At 69.0% G+C, this 21,731-nt stretch overlaps 2 protein-coding genes across 2 annotated transcripts; both read right to left on the reverse strand.

Annotated features, from left to right (window-relative positions):
* Positions 1 to 253: 253 nt before the first annotated feature.
* Positions 254 to 10,175, reverse strand: FCHO1 (FCH and mu domain containing endocytic adaptor 1). The gene is given in 29 exon segments (XM_049808636.1): positions 254 to 539; positions 958 to 1,122; positions 1,248 to 1,312; positions 1,522 to 1,721; positions 1,843 to 1,975; positions 2,452 to 2,607; positions 2,714 to 2,825; positions 2,903 to 3,008; positions 3,117 to 3,235; positions 3,453 to 4,076; positions 4,184 to 4,275; positions 4,402 to 4,519; positions 4,522 to 4,602; positions 4,700 to 4,724; positions 4,822 to 5,000; positions 5,090 to 5,144; positions 5,235 to 5,256; positions 5,354 to 5,426; positions 5,522 to 5,566; positions 5,728 to 5,824; positions 5,938 to 6,036; positions 6,305 to 6,409; positions 6,504 to 6,656; positions 6,756 to 6,897; positions 6,998 to 7,072; positions 7,160 to 7,251; positions 8,065 to 8,177; positions 8,870 to 8,926; positions 10,104 to 10,175. Coding segments are annotated over 27 exon segments (3,183 nt in total). The 5' UTR covers positions 8,092 to 8,177; positions 8,870 to 8,926; positions 10,104 to 10,175; the 3' UTR covers positions 254 to 516.
* A 1,950-nt stretch (positions 10,176 to 12,125) lies between these two features.
* On the reverse strand, positions 12,126 to 21,073 carry MAP1S (microtubule associated protein 1S). The gene is made up of 7 exons (XM_049808055.1): positions 20,861 to 21,073; positions 19,116 to 19,217; positions 18,426 to 18,508; positions 18,158 to 18,298; positions 14,380 to 17,638; positions 14,009 to 14,226; positions 12,126 to 13,889 (listed from the first exon to the last, which is right to left on the reverse strand). Exons 1-7 carry the CDS (start codon positions 21,063 to 21,065, stop codon positions 13,734 to 13,736), a joined length of 4,164 nt encoding a protein of 1,387 aa, XP_049664012.1. The 5' UTR covers positions 21,066 to 21,073; the 3' UTR covers positions 12,126 to 13,733.
* Between the last annotated feature and the right edge of the window lie 658 nt (positions 21,074 to 21,731).

Consider the following 21,731-nt stretch of genomic DNA (forward strand, 5'->3'; position numbering starts at 1 on the left):
GATGCCACCCGTCCGTCTGTCCGCACACCCTTTTACCCGTCCACCTGCCACAGGTGGGGCAGCAGCACCCACGGGCGCAAGGAAAAGGCTCGGCAAAGCGCTGCCGGCTCCCTGCCTCGGTTTCCCCCAGCCCCGCAGCACCAGAGCCCCCGGGGAGCCGCGGCACATCGGCTGAGCCCAGTTTCCAAGGAGAGGCCCGGAGGCCCCGGGGATGGACGTCACGGCAGGAGGCAGGCGGGAGCCAGCGGGGGGGTTATTAGAAAATAAAGTGTTTAATAAAAGAGCAGCTCCTGCTCCCTTCACAGCACAGGGGAGGACGGAGGGGACCGACCGCCGGGCAGCAGGAGACGACGCGGTGACAGCCATGGAGCGGGGAGCCGGAGGGGAAGGAGAAGGAGGAGGAGGGGGGCTCCCACCCAGTGGCACCCCCTCCGCAACCGGCCTCCATCCAGTGTTTCAAGTTCACACAACCAAGGGGGAAGCCCGGGGGGCTCAGAGGGTCCGGTGGGAGGCGGCTCAGGACCCTGCCAGGTAGATCCCTGTGGAGGAAAGGCGGTGAGGAGGCGCTGCGAGGATGGAGGACGCATGCCTGGCATGAGGAGGGTCATCACCCAGTGGCCAGGGCTCCATGCTGGCCCTGAACTGGGTTACCCGCACCTTCCCCGGGCTGGGCATCGCCCAGTGAGGGGGGTATGGAGCTTGGGGTGGTAGGGAGGGGACCCCATACACCCCAGGGCCGTGGGGAGCAGGGAAGGGACCCTGTGCACCCTGGAGAAGGGACGCCAGGCACCCCAGGGAAAGGAACCCACGCACCCTGGAGAGAAAGGCAAGGACCCCATGCACTCCAAGGAAGGGACCCTGTGCACCCTGGGGACACACGGGATGGGGAGAAGACCCCGCACCCCCCTAGGGCCGTGGGGAGGGGACCCTGCACCCCCGGGCCCCCTCCAGCCGTACCTGTAGCAAACCTCTTCTTGACCAGCGACATGCGGTACCCGGCACTCGCCAGCTCCACCTCGACGCCCGACAGCGTGCTGCCCTCGCTGCTGAACTGGGCAGCCACGGGGCTGGGCTTGCTGGGCCCGCAGAGGGGCTCCCAGCTAGCCGAGAGCCGGCCGCAGCCTGGGAGGAACAGCACAGGGTTTGGGGTTTTTTTTTTTGGGGGGGGGGGGGGTGTTCTGTGGGGGCTGAGCCCGGACCCTGCTCCCCTGCCCCGTACCCTCCGAGCAGGGCAGGCGCAGCCTCACCTCCCTGCCCCGGGGCACCGGGGATGTCCAGCAGCCTCCAGAGCAGCCTCTTCTCTTCCAGGTTCCTGCCGGGACACAGGCACATCTCCAAGCCCCCAGACCCCTAAAGCCCACCCCGCTCTACCCCATCTCCCCCCTCTTCCCACCTCGCTGCCTTCCTCACCCCATCAGCACCCCCATTCCGTTTCCCAACTCAGGGTCCCCTTCTCACACCCCGGGGTGGTTTGGGACCCCTGGTCTTGTGTTTGCCCACCACCACCACCGCCGCCCTTACCAGCTGGCCGCGGGCTGCAGCCGCAGGTTGGCGACGGGCTCATCCACGGGCAGCAAGACGTGGACGTTGGCGAGGGGCACGGGCAGGGCCAGCGCGCTGGCGTTGTAGCCGTACTCGACGTTGACCCGTGTGGCGCCCGGCGAGCAGTCCCAGCGCACGCACAGCCGCAGAGGTGCCGAGCCGGGGCCCAGCCGCGAAAACTGGTGGTGGGGGGGTGGGTTTGGGGATGGTTCAGGGGGGCACCGAGACTCTCCTACCCCCAGGAGCTGGGTGAGGGGACCTGGGGGTCCCAGCTCTCCCCAGCTCCTCGCCAGGGCTCACCTGGTACTTGAGCAGAGCCACGTTGTAGTAGGAAGCGGCCGGACTCTGCTCCGCTTGTTTCTGCAGGTGCCCGGTCAGTGCTGCCATGTTCAGCCAGAAGTCCTTGGTGCTGGGGTCGCTCTGGGATGGGTCGCTGCGGGGACGGGGTCAGAGCAGCAGCGGTGCCTGGGCACCCTGGGAAACCCGGCACCCCGATGCCCAGCTCCCTGTCGCTGCACCCACCGGGTCCTGAGGATGTCCGGACCCCCTGGGAACCTCAAGAACCCCTTGTACGCCCGTACCCAGCTCCCCATTGCTGTACCTACCGGCTCCCGAGGATGTCCAAGCATCCCAGGAAACCAGGTACCCCATGTACCCCGACACACAGCTCCCTGTCGCTGCATCCACCACTTCCCAGATGCCTGGGCACCCCTGGCAGCCCCCGTACCCCAATACCAGCTCCCCATCACCGCATCCACCACCTCCCAAGGTCCCTGCACCCCCCAGGCACCCCTTGCACCCAAACACCAGCTCCCCACCACCGGCATCCCCTGACTACCAGCCTGCCCAGGCATCCCCGTGCAGCCGGTGCCACCGCGGTGCCACCGCGGTACCACCGCGTCCCCGCACCTGTAGAGCAGCTCGGCGTTGGGCAGGAACTGCTCGATGGCACCGGCGTTGAGCAGGCGGAAGCTGAGCACGGGGGGGGCCATGCTCCCGCTGAAGACGCGGACGATGCCGGCGGGGAAGGACATGGTGAGCTCCCCCGTCACCTTCACCAGGCAGCTGCCGGGGACAGGCCGCGGGGGGTCAGCGGATGCCCCAGGCAGGACGCGGCGACTGGGGAAGAGGGGGAGTCCCCCGAACCCCCACCCCCCCAGGACCCCCGTACCTGTCGGCATCGCGCCCTTTGAAGTACGCGTGGACATACTCGGTGAAGGCGGTGGCCACGGGGAGCGCGTCCTGGGAGCCCAGCACCACGGGGCTCGGACCCCGCGACAGCCCTGGGGAGACAAACAGGCTCAGAGCCTGGATGGGACCCCCACCCCACGACCCCCTCTCCAGCCCCCCCAGGACCCACCGAGCGCCGGCTGGGACACGGCGAAGAAGCCCCGCTCGCCCAGGCTGGCGGGCGCCGAGTGCGAGGGGCCACAGCTCCAGGAGGGCGAGGGGCTCAGCGAGCGTGACTGCAAAGCAAGACGGCATTGGGGGGGGGGGTTCCTGGGTCTGGCCCCCACCATGGGGGTCCCGCAGCCCAGCCCAGCTCCCCCCCCACCGCCTCTGCAGCCACGCACCAGGTCGGTGTTGCTGCCTGCAGCCGGGCCGGCCGCCGGCCTCTTCGTGCGGGAACGGCGAGGGGGGGCCACGAGCGGGACCTCTCGGGGGGTCGCACTGGGCCGGGCAGGGAGAGCATCTGCGCGGGGCGGGGGGGCACAAATGCAGGGTGAGGAGAGACCCACCATGGCAAGGCTCCCCCAGGGGGGCTCCAACAGGGTCTCATCAGTGCCATGAGTTCGGCAGGTCTCAGCCTTGTTCTCAGCTGAGCCGGGGCTGGGTGAGACCCTGCACCCAGCTGGAGGGGGGCAGAGTTAAGGGTAAGGGGGGGTAGCTCCTTCATCCCTGCCACTCACCCGGCTCAGGCTGAGGCAGGGGAGCCGCCGGCACGCCGCCCTCGGTCAGCCTCGTCCCAGACCCTTGGCAGGTCCATGGAGAGGGGCTGGAGGACTCCCCCCCGCTGGGGGGGGCGGGGGAGGAGGAGGAGGAGGAGGCCGAGTTGGAGGAAGGACAGGGCAGAGAGGGATGGTCCCCGCTGGGGCTGCGGGGTCTGACCCATGGCGGGGGCTCCCCAAAAGGGTCAGGCGAGGGGGCTTCGCGGGTCGCCGGGCCTCTGGGGCAGCGGCTGCGTCCCCGGGGCGCTGACCCCACGTCCTCCCAGAGCCCCTCGGCCCCGGGGCCGCTGAAGACGGCGAAGCCGGGGGGCTCGGGGAGACGGCCGGCGGGGCTGCGGGGCCGTGGCACCCAGGCACCAGGGTCCCGGGTGATGGGTGCTGGCGGTGGCGGTGGGGGGTCCGGCGGGCCGTTCCGCTTGGGGAGGGGGCTCTGCGGCGTCCCCGGCTGCGGGGTCCAGGGTCTCGAGTCCGGGGAGGGTCCGGGCGCGGGGTGCGAGGGCGAGTCCAAACCCGAGTCCTCCACGTTCTCCGGGGAGGAGGAGGAGAAGGGGGAGGAGGAGGAGGTGAGGACGTAGGCACGGGGGGCTGCGGGGAGACCCCCGTGTCAGTGCTAGGAGGGCGGGGGCCACAGCACCCTGGATGCCGGGGTCCCCCCCTGCCCCTCCATCTACCCCAACCACCCAAATCCTCACCCGGGAAATCCTCCGCTTCGAAAGCCGACTCCAGCGGGGGCCCGAAGAGAGCAGCGGGGGGGACCGTGTCCAGAGGGGCTTTCCCGGGGCCGCTGTGCCGGGGACAGAGAGGGTGGGTGGCTCAGTGCCCAGCCGGGACCCCCCCGGGGAGTGGGGCTCAGAGGTGGCAGCATGGGGTGCAGCACCCCACAGCACCCTGCTCCCTCCCTGCCCCGTACCTGTTCGCCTGCGCTGCCGGGCACCCCCTCCCTGCACTGTCACCTGCGGGGAGAAGGGACGCGCTGGGGGTTGCAGAGCCACTGTCCCCCGCATCCCCGGGACCCCGCATCCCCGGGACCCCCCCAGCACAGTCTCACCCGCCGCCAGCATCCCCTCGGGGTCTGCGTCGCTTGGAGCCGGGGTCAGAGATGCCACGTGCCCTGCGGAGAGTCAGGGACGGGCAGCGTTAGGGAACACAGAGCCCAGGGACCCCCCCCCAGATCTGCGGCCACGCTGAGCCCCCAGGGTGGCACTTACGGGATGACTGTCGCTTGACGGTGCCCTGCAAGAGAACGGGGACAGGGGGTCAGTTGGCCCTGGGACGGTCCCTGGGGACCCCGCACCCCCCATAGTGTCGTGTGTGTGTCCCCGAGGCTCACCCCAATGCTGGGGGGCAGGATGAGGTTTCCCACGGTGGCCTTGAGCTGCTCCATGGTGGCCTCAGCGCTGCCGGCCGCCTCCCGGGGCTGCACCGGCTTGATGTGGACGTAAAATTTGCGGGGTTCATCCTCATCATAGTCGGAGTCGCTGGAGGAACAGACGTGGTTCTCCGCCTCGGCTGAGCCCCCGTCAAGGCAATACCCCATGCTCAGACACCCCAAAAATCACACACACACACACCCCCCCCCCACTCCAGTACAAGGATACTGCGGGTGACGTCGGGGCGCACGGTGAACCCGTCCTCATCCACCTCCGGGCAGCCCTGCGGGGAGATGCTCGGAGAGGCGCTCGCTCCCCAGTCCTCCCAGTATAGAAAAAAAACCAACCCCAGGGCTGGCACTGGGATACTCACCACCTCGGCATCTGGGGATTCCCTGGGGAATGACAGGGGTAGCGTTAGATCCCGAAGCGGGGAAGGGATGCGGGATCCAGGGATGCGAGGATGCAGGGACGTGGGGAGGGGGATCTTACACAGCGTCACGATCCCTCTCCTTACGGCTCAACCCAGGGATACGGAAAGCTTTACTACGGCTCCTCTTGGGTCCTGGGGAGGGCGGGGGGGTGGCACAGAGCGGTGAGCAGCCCCCCCCACACCCCCTAAATCCCCGGCGGGGGGCTGCTGGATGCAGACGTACTTGCCTTCCTGCGCTGGGGCCAGCCGGTACTCGTCAAAATCCAACGCTCCTGCCACCGAGAGCGGGATCAGCCCAGTGTTGTGGCTCCGTCCTTGCACGAGGGCGACGCTCCCCCTCCTCGCACGAGGGCAAAGCCCTCGTGCGAGGAGGGGGAGCGTCGCCCTCGTGCAAATATGGGGGAGCCCACCGGGATGCTGCCTACAACCTCACCTGGCCGCTCTCGCCCTGTGCCCTTGCTCTCGGCAAACCTCCGTAGCAGCATCTCGGTGCCGATGTTTTCCACGTTTTGCTTGAATTCCTCATGCACCTGGTAAAAAAGGGGGGGGGGGGATATCACACTCAGAATAAAGGTGGGGGGGGGGGGGTGGGGTGGATGGCTTGGCATTGTCCCCATCGTTGTTGACCCCCCTGGGGACTCACCTGCCCGATCTGGACGTGGGTGTCCTCCACGGAGTGCGAGTAGGAGCCGATGAGACCCTTCATGTGGCGTAGGTGAGCTTCTTCCACCTCCTGGAAGCGCTGGGGGCAGGAGGGGGGACGATAAAGGGGGGGGGTTTAGCCAGGGTGGCTTATCCCCAGGGGTCAGCGTGTGGACAGGGAAGGGGGCTTAGGAAGGGTGGCCCGTCCCCAGGGGGTAGCAAGCCCAGGCAAGCGGGGGGTCAGCCAGTCTGGCACGTCCCCAAGGACCAGCCTGCCCCGTGCCGCCACCGCACCGCGCAGCCGGCACCGGCAGCCCGAGCAGCGCCTGTACAAGCCCCGTTCCTGCCCGCACCCCGGCGCTGCCCACCATGGCCGAATCCAGCATCCTCTGCTCGAAATCAGCCCGGGCAGCGTTGTACTTCTCCACCGCCCGCCGCAGAGCCTCGCCTGCCTTCTTGGACTTCAGCTCTGCCTGCGGGACCAAGCGGGAGCCGGTCGAAGGTGGCGGGGGGACAAGGACCATCGCCGGGGTGGTGGGACAGGGACGGACGTGTCGGGGGTCTTACCTTGTCTATCTCTTTCTGGCTGGTGCCCTCCTTGCGGAGCCGCTCGTACTCCTGGCACTTGCTGTGGTAGCTCTCCTTGGACTTGGGCAACAGCTGGGCCACCCCGTGCAGCAGCTGGACGGCCTCCAGCGTCCCCGACACCTCCTCCTTGGACTGGGTGGTGGGGGGGGGGGGGATGGACAGAGAGGAGGGTGGGCAGGGGAGGGGGGGAATTTGGGGTACGGCGGGGGAGGACGGGGTGGGACGCGGTACCTTCTTGTGCACCCGGCCTTGCTCCTCGCCGTAGCGCGAGATCTCCTTGATGAGGTCGTGCAGCTTCTTCATCAGCTCCAGGTGGCACAGGGCCAGCTTGTCCGAGGAGATGCGGAAAACCTCCCAGAGCGGCGCGAAGGTCCTGGCCGGGGAGCGGGGGGGCACACAGGCAGGGATGAGCAGAGGTTATCCCCCGTGCCCCCAGCTCAGGGTGCTCCAGACCCCACCGGACCCCCGCTTACCCCAGCTGGGTCCCGTTGGTGGCCATCTTAGAGAGCTTCACCATGGCTTTGGCGTAGTTCTCCTCGATGGCAGCCCTGGGGACAGCGGGGAGGGGGCGCTGGGGACGGAGTCCGGTGATGCTGGGGACCCCCCTGGTCGCCCCCCCCCGCCCTCCCCAGTACCTCTCGCGGACGAAGTCGGCCAGCTCCTTGGTGGAGATCTGCCCGTGCTTCATGTTGTGGTAGAGCACGTCGAAGCCGTGGTTCTTCTCGCCCTGCCAGGGGACCACCCTCAGCTCCCAAAACCCACCCAACACCCCGTGGCGTGGGCACCCAGGGACCAGCCCCCCATACTTCCCCCCCCCACCCAGGGCTGGTGCCATTGCCGGGAACACCAGCCGGCCACGGCACAAAGCACCGTTTGGCGTGAAAACACCCCAAAAAACGCACGGTGGCCCAGACCCCCCATGCATGGGGGGGTGTGTGGACCCCCCAAACCCTGCCAGGGCGGTGCCGGCCTGAACCCGCCGGGGGGAGCCCCGGTGGGGTGAGCAGAGCAGGAAGGGGTGGGCTGAGCCCTGACGCCGGGTGCTATTTTGGGTGCTGCCCGCTCCCCCGTAGCACATGGGGGTGGCTTCACACCCACCCGAACCCCCCAGCAGCATGACCCCAGCGCTGGGCCAGGCTGGGGGTGCCGGTGACCCCAACCGGGGGGAAACTGAGGCAGAGACACGGGGAAGGTGCAGGCAGCTGCCAGACCCTGGCAGAGACGAACCAGGAAGCACCGGACGCGCTTCAGGCCCCCGCGGCGCTGCCGACTTCCCCCCGCGGTGCCGGGACGGGGATCCCCGTGGAGTGGGGGGGGGACACACGACACACAAGGACGGCACCGTGGGACCCGTGGGTACCCGCACCCGTCGCTTCCCCCCGCTCCTTTCCCTCAGCAATTAATTTGCAACGTTAACGAAGGCGTCAGGCCTTGCAAAATTACCGACGGCAACGAACCTCCCCTCCCAGGGGTGGGGGGGGCCACTCTGCAGCGAGGCCCGGTGGGTGGGGGGCACCCATGGGTGGGGGTCCAGGCTTACCCAGAAGTGCTCGGTGAAGTAGGACATCTTGGAGTTGGGGGGGGGGGACACGGACGGCGACGTGGGGACCCACAGCTCAGCTCCCGGCACCCTGGGGACACACCTGGCCCTTACTGGGGTGGGTGGGTGGGTGTGTGGGGGGGTGCTCGGCAGAGACCCCCACACACACCCCACGCCTGCACCCTGCACTGGTATTTATCGCTTTTTGCCAGCAAAGCGCAGCCCCGTGGCCATGGAAACCGCAGGCTCCCCCGTGCCTGCCGCCACCGTGGCCCCCTCCTCACGGTGTACATGCACCCCGGGGGGGGGGGGGGGGGGCCCGCGGGGCCGGGGGGGGCCGCCGGGGCGGCGCTTGGGCCCGACACCAGATACGCAGCTAAATAATAAATGAGCGGTTGCTGCGCGGCGGCGGCGGCTGCTGCTCCCGCGCCCGGCTGTGCCAGCAGCCCCCAACCCCCCAAAAGCACCCCCCCCATACACTGGCCCCCTCCCCACCCAGGGGAGCCCTTTGCCCCCAGAAACAGGGGCCCAAGTGTCCGCGCCTCCCCACCCCACCCTGCCCGAACCCCAAACGCACCCAGCCGTTGCAGGGGTCACCCACCGGAGCAGCCCCCCTGCCTCCAGCACTCGACAGGTGGGACCCCCAGGCTGTGCCCCCCCCCCCCCCCAGGTTGTGCCCCCCCAAAGCTGTGCCCCCCCGCCACCCCAGGCCTCGCTCCCCATCACGCGCTGATGAAAAACAGGAAACCAAAAAATTGTGCACGGCTGGGGGTTGGCGTGACGGGAGGGGGGGGGCCCCACTCACCCTGGGCTGCTGGGGGGCTCGCGGGGCCCCCCCTATCATCCTCGGCGTGCTGGGGGCCTGGGGGAGGAGAGAGAAAGGGGTTAGGGCACACCACAGCCCCCCCAAACCCCGCTCCCGGCTCCCCCCCGGAATCCAACAGTCCCTCTGCACAGGCTGAGCCACCTGTGTCACGAGCGGGGCGGGCTCAGCGCGGCCTCCCCAGCTTCCCCCTGTCAGGCTGGAGGGGAAGCGGGGCTGAGGAAGGGGGGGGGACACTGATATTGGGGGGGGGGGGGGTTCAGGGCCTGGCCAGACCCCGACCCGCCAGCGGTCACGAGCGGCCGCAGACACCGTGAACCCGCCGCCCCATCGCCGCCGGCCAAAGTCCCCGGAGGTGGCAGCGGCCACCGAGTCCCTGAGCGGGATGGGGGGCATGGGGGGGGGGGTGATGGTCTCCGGGGGGGGGGGGGGGGGGGCACAGCATCCCACTGGGCTGCTGCAGGGCCACCCCAGGACCCCCCCGCGCCCCCCAGCCGGGCAGTCCTGGCCACCCGCAGCGGTGACCTTCACCGGGGTGGGGTGCGGGTGGTCCCCCGAGGGCTGCGGGGGGGGGGGGGGAGAGCTCGGGGGGGGGTCCAGATCCCACCGGGCTCGGGGAACGGCTGCACCTGCCCGGGCCGGGGGATGCTCAGTGAGGGAGGGGGGCGAAGCTGTGCACCCCCCCGGGCAGGGGCAGAGGCACCGCGGGGGGGTCGGGGCGTGCACAGGGGTGCAGATGTTTCCCCCCCCCCCCCAAAAAAAAAAAAAAAAAGGAGGGAAAGCGCCGAGCCCTGCACCTGCAGCTGGGGGGGGGGCTGCCCGCAGCACCGGGAGCGGCTTTTTGGGGAGGGGGGGGGGGGGTGCACTTGTGCACGGCGATGGGAGGGTGGGCGCTTTTATTGAGGAGGGGGCACCGGGGGGGGGGCCCGGGGCGGGGTGCGCTGCAGCGGGGAGCCACGCACAGCGGGGAGGGGGGGGGGGGGGTGTCTGGCGAGGGGGGGGGTACGCGGGGCTGCACCCCAGCCCCGGGGAGGTGAGGATGCTGCAGCGGCGGGCGGGGGCGGGGTGGGGGGGGCTGCACCCACGCACCGCGCGGGAGCTGCACGGCGGGGCCCGGGGGGCTGCACCCTACGCCGGGTACGCGGGGGTCGGTGCCTGCTCCGCCCCCCCCCAGCGGGTGGGATTTGGGTCCCGGTCCCGGTGGGACCGCACTCACCTGCCGGGGCCGCCCCCGCTCCCGCTCCGCCGCCGCCGCCCCGCGCCCGCTCCGGGCCGCGCGCTCCGGGCCGGGACCGCGCCGGGGGAGGTGGTGGTGGTGGCCACGCCCTCTCCTGCCGCGCCGCTTCGCTATTGGTCACCGCGCCCGGCAGCGGTTACCGCAGCCAGCGGTTACCGCTTTTCATTGGCCGCACCGCCGCCGCGCCGAGCGCGGGGAGGGGGGTGATTTGCATTTTTAAAGCGGCCGCCGCCCCCCCCAACATACACACCGCGGGGGGGGACACACACACGGACGCGATGCGGGGCGGGCCCAGAGCTGCCCGCACCGGCACCCCGGCCGCGGGGCTCCCACCGTTCCCGAGGCTGCCACCCCCCGGGGCTGCTAACGGTGCAACCGCTCCCACCCTGCACCCCCCCCCCCAAAGCCGTGTCCGACCCCCGACGGCTACAACCACCCCCACACACACACCCGGGGCCGGCCCCCGGTGCAACCGGCGCCGCCGGTGCCACCCGGTGCCTCGCACCCCGCTGAGCTCATGCCCCGGCTCCGGCTGACACCGGGGCGGCCACGGCGCAGCTGCGAGTGCGGGGAGCGGGACGCGGGCAGCGGGGGGTGCCCAGCGGGTGGTGGTGGTGGGGGGGGGTGGTCGGGGTTTTGCCCCCACGGGAATCATCCACAAACATCCCCCCCACACACGCTCCCCGAAACGGGGACCCGGCCCCACAGGGTGTTGTGCCACCACCACCGGTGCCGGTGGCGGAGCTGTGGGCGGCGGGGGCCGGTGCGTCACCCCGAAGCTTCGGTTACGTTCCCGGTGTCCCACGGAGAGGTGTCCGTTCCCCGGGGACGGCTGCGGATCTGCCAGGCTGAACCGGACGGTGCCACCGTAAGAGCCACGGTGCCACCGAAACAGCTCCGGTGCTACCGTCGCAGCCCCGGTGCTGGGGACGGAGGGGTCCGCGGGGATCAGGCCGCTGCCGGTGCCCCCACCGCTCTCGCGGGCACCGCTGTGACCCCGCGGCATCCAAAGGGGCGGCGAGGCCGAAGAAGACCCCGGTGCCCCCCCCGGGAGAGGTGCTGCCGCCCCCTCCCCACGGCCACGGGCCCCCTCGGCTCACGCAGCCCAACGCCAACCGGGACCCTTCACCGCGCCGGCAAAAAACCTCGTCCTGGGGAGCTGGGGGGTCAGAGGGGCCCGGTGGGACGGTGACAGCGGTGGCATTGGGAACAGCCCCGGCCCCCCCAGCCTCCACACTGGAGGTCACAACCGGCCTCCCAGCAAGCGAATCCTCCCCGGCGGCATCGGCGGAGCCCCCTCCCCAAGATGCTGCCGTGGTCCCGCCACCGGAGGAAAGGGCCTGGCAAGGTCCTGGGGATAGGGAGGGTCGGGGGACGGAGAGATTTGGGAGAATGGGAGGTTTTGGGGGTGGCTGGGGGGGGGGGGTCCAGGGCTGGGTTTCATTTCCCTGGTCCTGCCAGGCTCGGGCTGACCATGCAGGGTGGGGGCTCAGCCCCACAGCCGGGGTACAGGGCCATGGGACCCCCTTGCCCAGCACCAAGGAGGCTCCAGACCCCCCCCAGGACCCCTCCCCATGCCAAGCGTGCAGGGCCAGAGCGCTGCAGCCCCCTCCTCCGCGGGCCGGGGGCGGCGGGGATGGGGATGCAGTTGTCATGGCAACCCCGCATCCATCCTCAGCATCCTCAGCCGTGCTGGCGCACCAGCCCCGCTCAGCCCCACCGTGCAGCCACCCCCCCATCCAGCCCCTCTCCAACCCCCCCAGGGTAATGCCCTGGACCCCCCCCCCAGCTCCCCTCCCACCACAGGATGCGGCCCCAGAGCATCCCGCACACCCCAAGGGCTGAGCCCAACGGAGCCTTCACCACCCCCCCCCTCCCCAAACCACCCTGCAGCATCCCAGGACCCCACAGTGGCACACAGCCCCCCCCACCTTCCCGCAAGGACCAGGGGAGCCCCCCAAACCTCCTCCCGCCCCCCAAACACAGGAGGCAGAGAGCAGCCGGGAGCTATCCTCTCTTTAATGCTCATTTTCAACACATTTGCCAAACGGGAACGTGGCGTGCAAGACGGGGAGCGTGCCGGCGTCCGTGGGCAGGGGCTGGGGGGGCCACAATTCCCCCCCCCCCCAACCTCCAAACCAGCTTCCAGCTAAGAAAAAATATATAAAGCACTACAGGTGAAACATTCAGTCCCCCCCCCTCCCCGAACACGTAGGACAATACAATCCAAGGTAAAAGCCCCCACGGCCGCAAGCCGGTGCCCAGGATGGGGTGGGGGGGCTGGGGGGGTCCACAGATAAATAACCTCCCTCCAGACCAGGTTTGGTTTTGTTCAGTTTTCGCTTTTGTTTGTTTGTTTTCTTTCTTTTTTTTTTTTTCTCTCCTTTTTTTCTTAAAAAGTCATTACAAAAAGAGCCAGCGAGGAGCCTCCTACAAAATGGGTTAGTGTTTGCCCCAGCCGGGGGGGGGGGCAGATCCTGCACCCACCCCCCCCCAGCCCATCCACCCCCGCTCTCCACTCACAAAACCCCTTAAAAATTGCACGTGACATTTGGTTTCTTAACAGCCTTCCAGCAACTCGAGGGCTTGGGGGTGGGTGATGGGGGGGTGGAAGGTGCCTTCCCCAGCACCGCCCCCCCCCGGCCCACCAGCTGGGGTGCAGGGTCAGGCCCCACAGCCCCTGCTGCTGGGGAGGGAAGAGCCATCAGTGCAGCAAGCTGCCAGGTCTCAGCCCGATGGAGAGGAAAGCCCCCCCCCCAAAGCTGCTGTACATGACAGGGGGGGGACACATACGACGACACACAACCACTCTCGGTGGCCACAGGGTCTGGCTGTGACCGGGAAGGGGGGGGACACACACAGTGCCAGGGACAAAGCCCATGGCTGTAGTGCCAGAGGAGCAGCCATCGCAGCCCCCCGAGCCTGGGCACAAGCCCTAGCGCTGCCCCACGGGGGTGGGACCCCCACCCTGGGGTGGCCAAGATTGTCCCACCAGCCCTGTGCCCCCCAGGAAGGTGACCCAGCCCCCCCCCCCCCCCGAGGGCCAGGGCTGCAGGTACTGGGGTTGGGGGGGGCGTTGGCAGTAGTGGCTTGTCCAGGGAGGGGGTAGGAACAGCAAACAACAAAATTTACCCTGTTAAATTGAGCACAGCTGGGGCTCGCTGCCTCCTCCCCGGGAAATGGCTCAGCACCGCTGCTGGATGGGGGGGGGACGACAGATCCTGCCCCCCTCCCCCAAAAAGGCAGGGTGGTCACCCTGTCCCCGGTTGGTCCCTCACCATTGCCCCCCCTCCCCAGGACGACGGTGGGTGCAGAGCGAGGAGTGCACGGCTCCGGCGTGGGCATGCGGGAACCACGCGGCGTGTGAGGGTGCGGCGTGTGGGTGCTGTGGGCTCGGGGTCCCCGAAGAGCTCCTGCCAGTCCGGGGTGGGGGGAGAACGACCCCATCTCCCCCCCAAGCAGAACCCCCTCTCCCTCCCCTCTGAGCCACAGTAGCCAGGGGCTGGCGCAGCCCTGAGTCACCGGGTGCGGAGGGAGGGAGAGGGGGGGGCTGACAGAGGCAGAGGAAGGTGGGGATGAAGGCCACGCCGCAGCCCACCCCCCCCCCTTTCAGAACTCCACCTTGCAGGCAGGGAAGGTCTCATCCTGCATGGCCACGGTGCTGTTGCTGCCCAGCACCGTGATGCCCAGCTCCTGCTGCCGGTCGTGGGTCTCCTGGTACCACTCATGCATCACCAGCGAGTCAAAGGTGGGGATCAAGGTCACCTGCAAAGACACCCACCGCATCGCATCACCACGACCCACACCCCCACACCCCCCAAGCACCGGGAAGGGGCTGATCCCACCGCTCTGGGTATCCGGGGAGCAAAGGCTGGGGGTCTCACCTGGATGTCGGTGCCCCACTGGTGCTTGCCGGCAAGCAGGGCGTCGAGGAGGGACCGCAGGACACCCTCCTTCAGGTGGTCGTCGCCGCTGACCACGTAGCAGAGGGAACGGATGCGCCGGAAAAACTCCTCGTCCACCGTCCGGGCGCTCCAGGAGCCGGGCAGGTACGCCAGGTCCACGTAGATGGGGGGGCCGGGGGGGGCCGCAGCCCGTGTGCCTGCGAGCACAGGAGTACAGGAGCTGTGAGCGGCAGCCCCCAAACCTCCCACTCCCCCCAAACACATTGCACGGCACCAGCGGTGCCTCCGAGACGCTCCGGCACGGGGACACCGGAGCCGGCAGCGCCCACGTCCCATCCCCAGCCCCGTACCTGCCGGCGATGCTCTGCCAGCTCCCGCCAGCGGCCGGGCTCCAGCGCCGCGGGTGGTCCCCAGGGTGCGGGTGTCCCCGCCGGAGGGTCCCTTCTTGTCCCCAAGGGACAGCCTGGCTTTGTCCCCAACGTCACGGGCAGAGCTGGTGGGACCCCTGGCCTTGGGGGTGGAGGTGGGGTGCCGGGGGGGCTCAGCCCTTGAAGCAGCGGGTGCCGAGCCCACGCGGGACGGGGTCCTCTTCACCTTGCCGGGGGGCTCCTTCTTCCCGGCACGGGTCTGCTCGGCCGGCAGCGCCTCGGGGTCCACCATGCAGATACCGGGCTGGGCGGGGATGGGGCAGGGGTCCTTCATGGGGGCTGGCAGCGGGTCACGGGCCCTGGCTGTGCCGCGGGTGGGCTGCTCCGAGTCCTCGTCCGACTCCAGCCCGTCGGCCAGGATGGAGGGGCAGTCCTCGGTGGCCGGAGGGACGTCGGAGTCGGAGAGGGTGGGCAGCGACTCGCTGACGGAGGTGGGGGGTGTCTCGCCCACCGGCTGGCGGGGCCGGCCCCGGCGCTGCACCAGCTCCTGCGACGGGTCGCTGTCCGACAGGTCCCGGGGGCTGGCGGCGGCCGAAGGCGACCGCTCCGATTTGGGATGCTCGAACTCGCAGGGTGACACCAAGCAGAGGTCCACGTCATGGGGCGAGTCGGAGCGGCGACCGGGCCGCGTCACCGCATCACCGTCGGCCCGCGGCGGGTGGTGGCACGGCCGCAGCGGCAGCGACAACCCGCCTTTGGTGGCCTCCGGCTCCGGCGTCCCCCCGGTCCCCCGGGACCGCCTGCCCTCCTCCGGTGGGGACTCGCTGACGGGTGGCAGCACCTGCTCGAAGGAGACCGAGAGCGACTCGTCCACCTCGGTGGAATGCGGGGAGCCCACCTCGGCCGGCAGTGAGGGGGTGGTGATGGTGGGGGACACGTCGGGGACGTCGTCCTTGAAGGGGCTGAGGGAGAGGCAGCCTGCCTGCTTCTCCTGCGAGGAGCCGGAGCCGTCCTGTGAGGCTTTGCCCCCGGCCGGCGGCCAAGGGTTTGGGGGCCGGTTGGTGCCGGCGCCCGGCTCCTCCGTGCCATCGTCCACTGGTGACTGGTGGAAGGGAGTGTGCCCGGCGCTGGCCGGCCCCGAGCTGGCTGGAGACATCATCTCCAGGGTTTTCTCCTCGGAGCTGCCGCAGGCATCCTCACCGCCCTCGGGGCCGTGGTTGAGCATCCCGGTGGGCGTCAGGTCGAAGTTGACGCTGCGGTCGCTCTTGGGGGTCTTAGCCAGGGGCGAGGGGGGACAGACAGCTCTCAAAGGGCTGCTCTCCAGGTAGCGGAAACGCTGGGGGCTGTCGGGGTCCTCCAGGCCGTTTTCCAGGCAGGATGAGTCCCCAGGTCCTGACGGCTCCCCAGCCCCCCCGTTCTCCAGCGGCGAGGGCTCCAGCTCGCTCTCGGCCGTGGTGATGCCCTCGTCTGTCGATTCCTCCTTCCTCCTCCTCCCGCTGGCCCCCGGCGAGGCGGCCCCCCGGCCCCGCTCGGCCTCCGGCAGCATGTCCTCAGGGGAGGAGGACTTGGAGCCGTCCGATGTCCCCGGCTCCTTCCTGCCACCTGCCTCCCGGGGGGCTTTGGCCTTGGGCTTCTCTGGCTCCTTCTTGAGGGGGGGTTTCTTGATGCTGCCAGCCTTGGCCGGGAGTTTGCGGGTCTCCGGGACCGGCGTTTTCCGGACCAGGGTCTTGGCAGAAGTCTTGGCCTCTGCCTTGCTCTCCTTCGTATCCTTCCGCAGCGTCTCAGCCTTCACCTCCTTCTTCACCACCTTCACCTCCTTCTTGGCCTCCCCCTTCGCCTCAGCCCCCTCGTCCTTCTTCAGTGGCTTCTTCTCCTCTTTCCGGGGGACAGGCTCCTTCTTGGGCACCACTTTCTCCTTGCTTGGCTTTGGCTTTGCGTCCACCTTCAGCTTCTCCATCGAAGAGTCCAGCTTGGCCCGAGCATCCTTGGCCTTCTCCTCTTCCGACCCCGCTCTGGCCGTCTCCCCCAGGGACTTTGGCTTCTCCTTGGTCCCTGCCTTCATGTCCTTCCTCTCCACCTTTGATGGAGCCTTCTCCTTCGGCGCTGGTGCCCCAGTGTCCACCAAGCTGAGCTTGGAAGCCGACTTCAGGCTCTCCTTGCTCTCTGCCCTCCTCTGCTTGAGTGGTTTCTCAGGTTGGGGCACGGACGGCCCCTTCAAGTCATTCTTGGTGACCACGGGATGCTTGAGGAACTCCAGGTGCTTCACCTTCTCCAGCCCCTCCAGGATGCGGCCCTGGGGGGTGCAGCCGGGGAAGAGGACCCGGATGATCTTCTCAGATGGGCTGACGGGGTGCCAGACGAGCAGGGCGCAGACGGAGGTCAGGCACTGCAGGGGCAAATCCTGCTCCTTGGGGTAGCTGTTGCCCGACCATTGCTGCAGGAGAAACTCCAGCTCCTTGGTGCCTTTCACGGGGTTCAGGACGTACATGTCCAACCGGCCCACGCCCATCTTCTGGAAGAGGACGGTGGGTTCCGCGCGGGGTCCGCTGTCCCGGGCCAGCGGGTTGGGACGGATGCCCAACTTCTCCAGGTAGTGCAGGGTCAGGGCAGCCTCATCGCAGCTCTTCAGCACCCGGGAGTTGCCCTCGATGTCCTTCAGCTTCTCAGAGGCGTTGAGGAAAACGACACCCAGTTCTGGGGAGATGAGGTTCTTTGCCCAGTCCCCGTTGCCCTGCGAGCCTTGGGACGGATCCTCCTCCAGCTCGGCCAGCTTTCTCTGCAGCAGGCTGTTGACGCCGGGCAGGCTGTCCGTGCCCGCGTGCGTCACCAGGATGGAGTCGATGCGGTCCAGGTGCCGGACCAGCTTCCAAAAGGATGACTTGGGGTTGGAGCCTCCGTTGACCAGAACGTTGAAGCCGTTGACAGCAAAGAAAGCCGAGTCCCCTCTCCCGCCCGGGAAGATATAGCAGCAGGGCTTGGAGAGTTTGAGGAAGCCGACCATGGTGGGGGGCTCGAGGAGGTCAAAGGGGGACTGGGGCTCCAGCGACTCCGAGAGGTACTCCATGAACTCCTCCAGCCCCTCCATCTCCGGCAGGATGCAGCCCGGGTTGTAGCGCAGCTCGATGAAGTCCTGGAGGTTGTGGTGGTCCAAGCCCGAGTCCCTCCACTCCCCAAAGTCGGGGCAGCTGATGGTCAGCCTGGCCTTGGCCGAGGGGTCTGCGGAGCTCAGGATCTCCCCTACCTGCGAGGGGACAGGGCCAGCCAGAGCTTCAGGTGGGACAGAGCACCCAGGGCCAGACACGTGGCAGCCTGGGGGTGCCCTGCCTCAGCCCCCCCACCCCCCCAACAAGCACAGGGCACCCCTTCCCCAGGGGCTCCTGCAGCCCCATCCCACTCCCCATACCTGGTGCTGGTCACCAGCACGATGCCTGGGGTGGGGGGGCCGGTCCCCAATTTACACCCACCCCCAGCTGCGGCTCAGGGCCAGGATGCGGCCGATCTCCCCCCCCCTCCCCAAGCCCTGTGGCGGGAGGGATGCGCCGGCGCGGCTGCCTGCGGAGCAGACAGCTGGGCCAGCCTCCCGCTCACGCTGCCGCCATGCCCAGCTCCCCGCCGAGACGCCGGAGAACGTGAGCAGACAGTCGCTCCGGCAGCGCCGGCCCACGGCCCCCCCCCCCCCCGCCATCCCTGCTCATCGGCAGCCAGGCCTGGGAGCTGGTGGGAGCGGGCAGCTCCTTTCTGGGGGTCCCCAGCACCGCACCTCCTTGTCCGTGAAGATCTGGATGAAGTCCCGCAGGGAGAAGCAGCCCGTCTGCAGCATCAGCTCCCCCGTCTCCTCCACGCAGGGCCCCGCGAACACCAGCAGCTTGTGCTGCGACACATCCGTGATGAGGTTTCGCAGCTGAGGACGGAAGGCACACGAGGTCGGAGGGGACATGAGGATGCCAGTGGGCTCCCTGCCATGGCACCCCCCTGCCAGCGGTTCTGAAGGGGCCACGGCCACGTCCCCTGGCCCCCCTCCAGCTCACCTCGTCACACAGGGACTTGTCGGAAGGGTTGAGCAGCACCAGGGTCTCCAGCACATCTCCCCGGTGGTGGAGGGTCCGCTGACCTGCAGGGAGCCAAGGGCTGACACCCACCCTCCCCAAAACGATGGGGCTGCACCCCAGTTTGGCCTCGTCCCGTGGGGATGGGATTGGGAGGGGGACACGATGACACACGGCAGCAGGGCCAGCGCCTGCCCACTTCCCCCGCGGAAGAGGGACAGCCACCGTCCCAATCCCGGACACCGCGGAGGCCAGCAGATCCGCTGATCCGAAGGACACATTTCCCGTGTCCTTCCTGCCACAGTGAGGGGAGGAAAAAGCTGGGGGGTCAGGCTGGGGGAGCACCTTATGCCTGCCCACCAAGCACCGCAGCACGAAACAGGCACCGGAGCGGCCCTGGCATCCCTAGCTCCATCTTCTTTCCCTTCTTTCCGTGGGAAATCACATCCCGCCTCAGGATAGGCAAAGGAAGCAGTTTCTCACGTGGGGGATCACGGGGCTTGGCCCTGGCGGGGGGGGGGGGGGGGGGGGCACAAAGGAAAGCCTGTTCCCGCAATGGCCGGGGGGGGGTGGTGGGGAGGGGGGCCCGCCCGGCTGTAGTTGGAGGGGGGGGGTTCCCACACCCCACAAATTAAATACCAGCTGGGAGCATTGTGTGCCCCCCTCTTTTACCTTTCACAATGCTGGAGAAAGTGGCTGAGTGACGGGACACAAAGAGCTTCAGCTGCTCATCCAAGTTGCAAGAAGAGAGGTCGATGTCCCAAGAGCGGATTCCTTTAGAGAAGAGGGGGACATAAAAATAGCGGGGGGTTGGAGGGTCGGCCCCAATAGCACCCACCAGCACCGTGCCCCGACACCGCAACACCCACGTGACACTGGTTTATGCAAGAAGCAGCATGGTGGGGACTGTATCCCCCCCATGCACCCTGGTCCCCCCTCTTACCTTGCCCTGAGACACAGGCGTGTCAGCCCGGTGGCTTTTGGGGTGACCCCAGTGGGTCCCTAAGCCCAGCCGGACCCCAGCACAAGGCCGATGCATTGATCGGCTGCCCGGCAGGCAAGCACCTTGCGCGGTGACTCACGGCGGCACCAGCTCTGCCAACCCAAAACCCCGGCCCCCGGGGCGACAGGCGCACCTTGCCGGCACCTCTTCAAAGGCGGCAATTAAAGGAATTAACGGTGCCGGAGGATTCGGCACACAGAGTGCTCCCGCCGGCACCGATGTGGGTGCTTCCAGGTCCCAGAGCAGGGTCAGGAACCCCCAAGGCGCAGACCCAAAACACCCACAACTCCTTCAGGAGCCCCCCAGGGGGATTCATAGGGGGGCTGCCAGCCCCCCACCGCAGCAGCCGACCAGTGTGGCCGCAACCACTCCCCACTAACGGCCCGGCAAACCGGCGGACGATGGCGTAAGACAGCCGGGCCTCGGCGCAAGGCGGCCCTGGGGGGGGTTGCACAAATTTTGCACAAGGCGCTGGGAGAAGGCTGGGGCCGTTTTTGGACGGTTTTGCTGCTTGGGGCCAGCGGGGTTCAGTCCTGCCTCGTAGGGTGCTGGGTCCCACAAGTGTGGGGTGGGGGGTACACACAATGGGGCAGTTGTGGCAACATGTGTGTGCGTCCCCCGTGATTTGGGGGACCTGCTCCAGCGCAGGGCTGCTCCGATGCCATGGCCTGAGGCCCCCCCCAGCTCCAGCCACAGCTCAGGGAGGGCCGGGAACGCGAGATGGGAGCAGGGGCTGAAGGGGGTCCCTGCAGCATGGCCCCCCGCCCCGGGTGAGCCCAGCATCCCCCCCCCCGAGCCCAGCCTCTGGCCCCCACAGCTGCGTTGGGCCAAGGTCCCAGGTGGTGACAAGGGGAGGGGACAGGTCTCGGGGGTCCACCCACAGCCCCAGAGCTTGGGGACAGACCCCAGGGGAGAGGGGGCAGATCCCTAAGGTCCAGGGGGGCAGGTCATGGGGGGCAGCAGCACTTGAGGGGGGGGGACAGATCCTGAGGGTCTGGGGCAGGGGATGAGGCAGATCCTGGGGGTCTGGGGCAGGAGAGGGGGCACATCCTGGGGGGCAGATCCTGGGGGTCTGGGGCAAGAGAGGGGGCAGATCCTGGGGGACAAATCTTGGGGGATCTGGGGCTGGGGCGGGAGCAGAGCTTGGGGGTCCAGATCCTGGAGACCTGGGGCAGGAGGGGGAGAACCGGGAGAGTCCGGGGGGGGGGGGGGGTGTCAGACCCCGGGGACCGGGGCGGGGGGGTGTCAGACCCCGGGGTAGCTCCGGTGTGGGCGGATCCGGGTGGGGGAACGACGGGGGACGCGGTGCAGGAGAAGGGCAAAGCCCAGAGCATCATGCACGGGTGAGGGCCAGTCCCACGGGCCCCGACACCGGGGCAGCACCGGGACCACCGCGGCCGCCCCGCGGGCTCACCTCGCTCCAGCTGCTGCAGCGCGGCGGCCAGCAGGCCGGGCCGGTGGCAGCCGCCACCCACGATGGCCAGTAGCGAGTAACGGCGCGGTCCCGCGGCGGGGCCGGGAGGAGGAACCGGAATCGCCGTCGCCGCCGACACCGCCCGGCCCGCGCCCTCCGCAGCCCCCGCGGCCCGCACCACCGCCGCCGCCGCCGCCGCCGCCATCTTCGGCGCCCCCCGCCCGCCGCGCCGCGCCGGGCCGCGGCCACGCCCCCGCTGCGTCACCGCCCCCAAGCCCCCGCCCCCGCCACCACTGATGTCACCGCCGGCCAATGGGGGAGAGCGGCGGGGAAAGGGAGGGGAGGGGAGGGAGAGGCGGTGGCGGCGGCGGGCGGGGTGGTCTTAAAGGGGCAACGGCGGGGTGGGGCCGCCGGGGGTGGGGTCCGGTCGACCGCTCAGGGCGGGGCAGGGCAGGGCAGGGCAGGGCGGGGGGGGGTACAGGCCGCACCGGGTGATGCGGTACCGGGGTGCACAGGGCAATACTGGGGTGCAGAGCCCAGTACCGGTGTTCACGCTGCAGTACCGGGGTGCACAGCACAGCACTGGGGTGCACAGTGCAGTACCAGGGTGCACAGCACAGCACTGGGGTGCAGAGCACAATACTGGGGTGCGCAGCACAGTACCACGGTGCACAGCACAATACTGGGGTGCGCAGCACAGTACTGGTGTGCAGAGCACAGTACTGGGGTGCACAGCACAGTACTGGGGTGTACAGCACAGTACTGGGGTGTGCAGCACAGTGCTGGTGTGCAGAGCACAGTACCAGGGTGCACAGGAGAATACTGGGGTGCACAGCACAGTGCTGGTGTGCAGAGCACAGTACTGGGGTGC

This window comes from Accipiter gentilis, chromosome 8 (genome assembly GCF_929443795.1).
Source record: "Accipiter gentilis chromosome 8, bAccGen1.1, whole genome shotgun sequence".
In the NCBI taxonomy this organism is placed as follows: Eukaryota; Metazoa; Chordata; class Aves; order Accipitriformes; family Accipitridae; genus Astur; species Astur gentilis.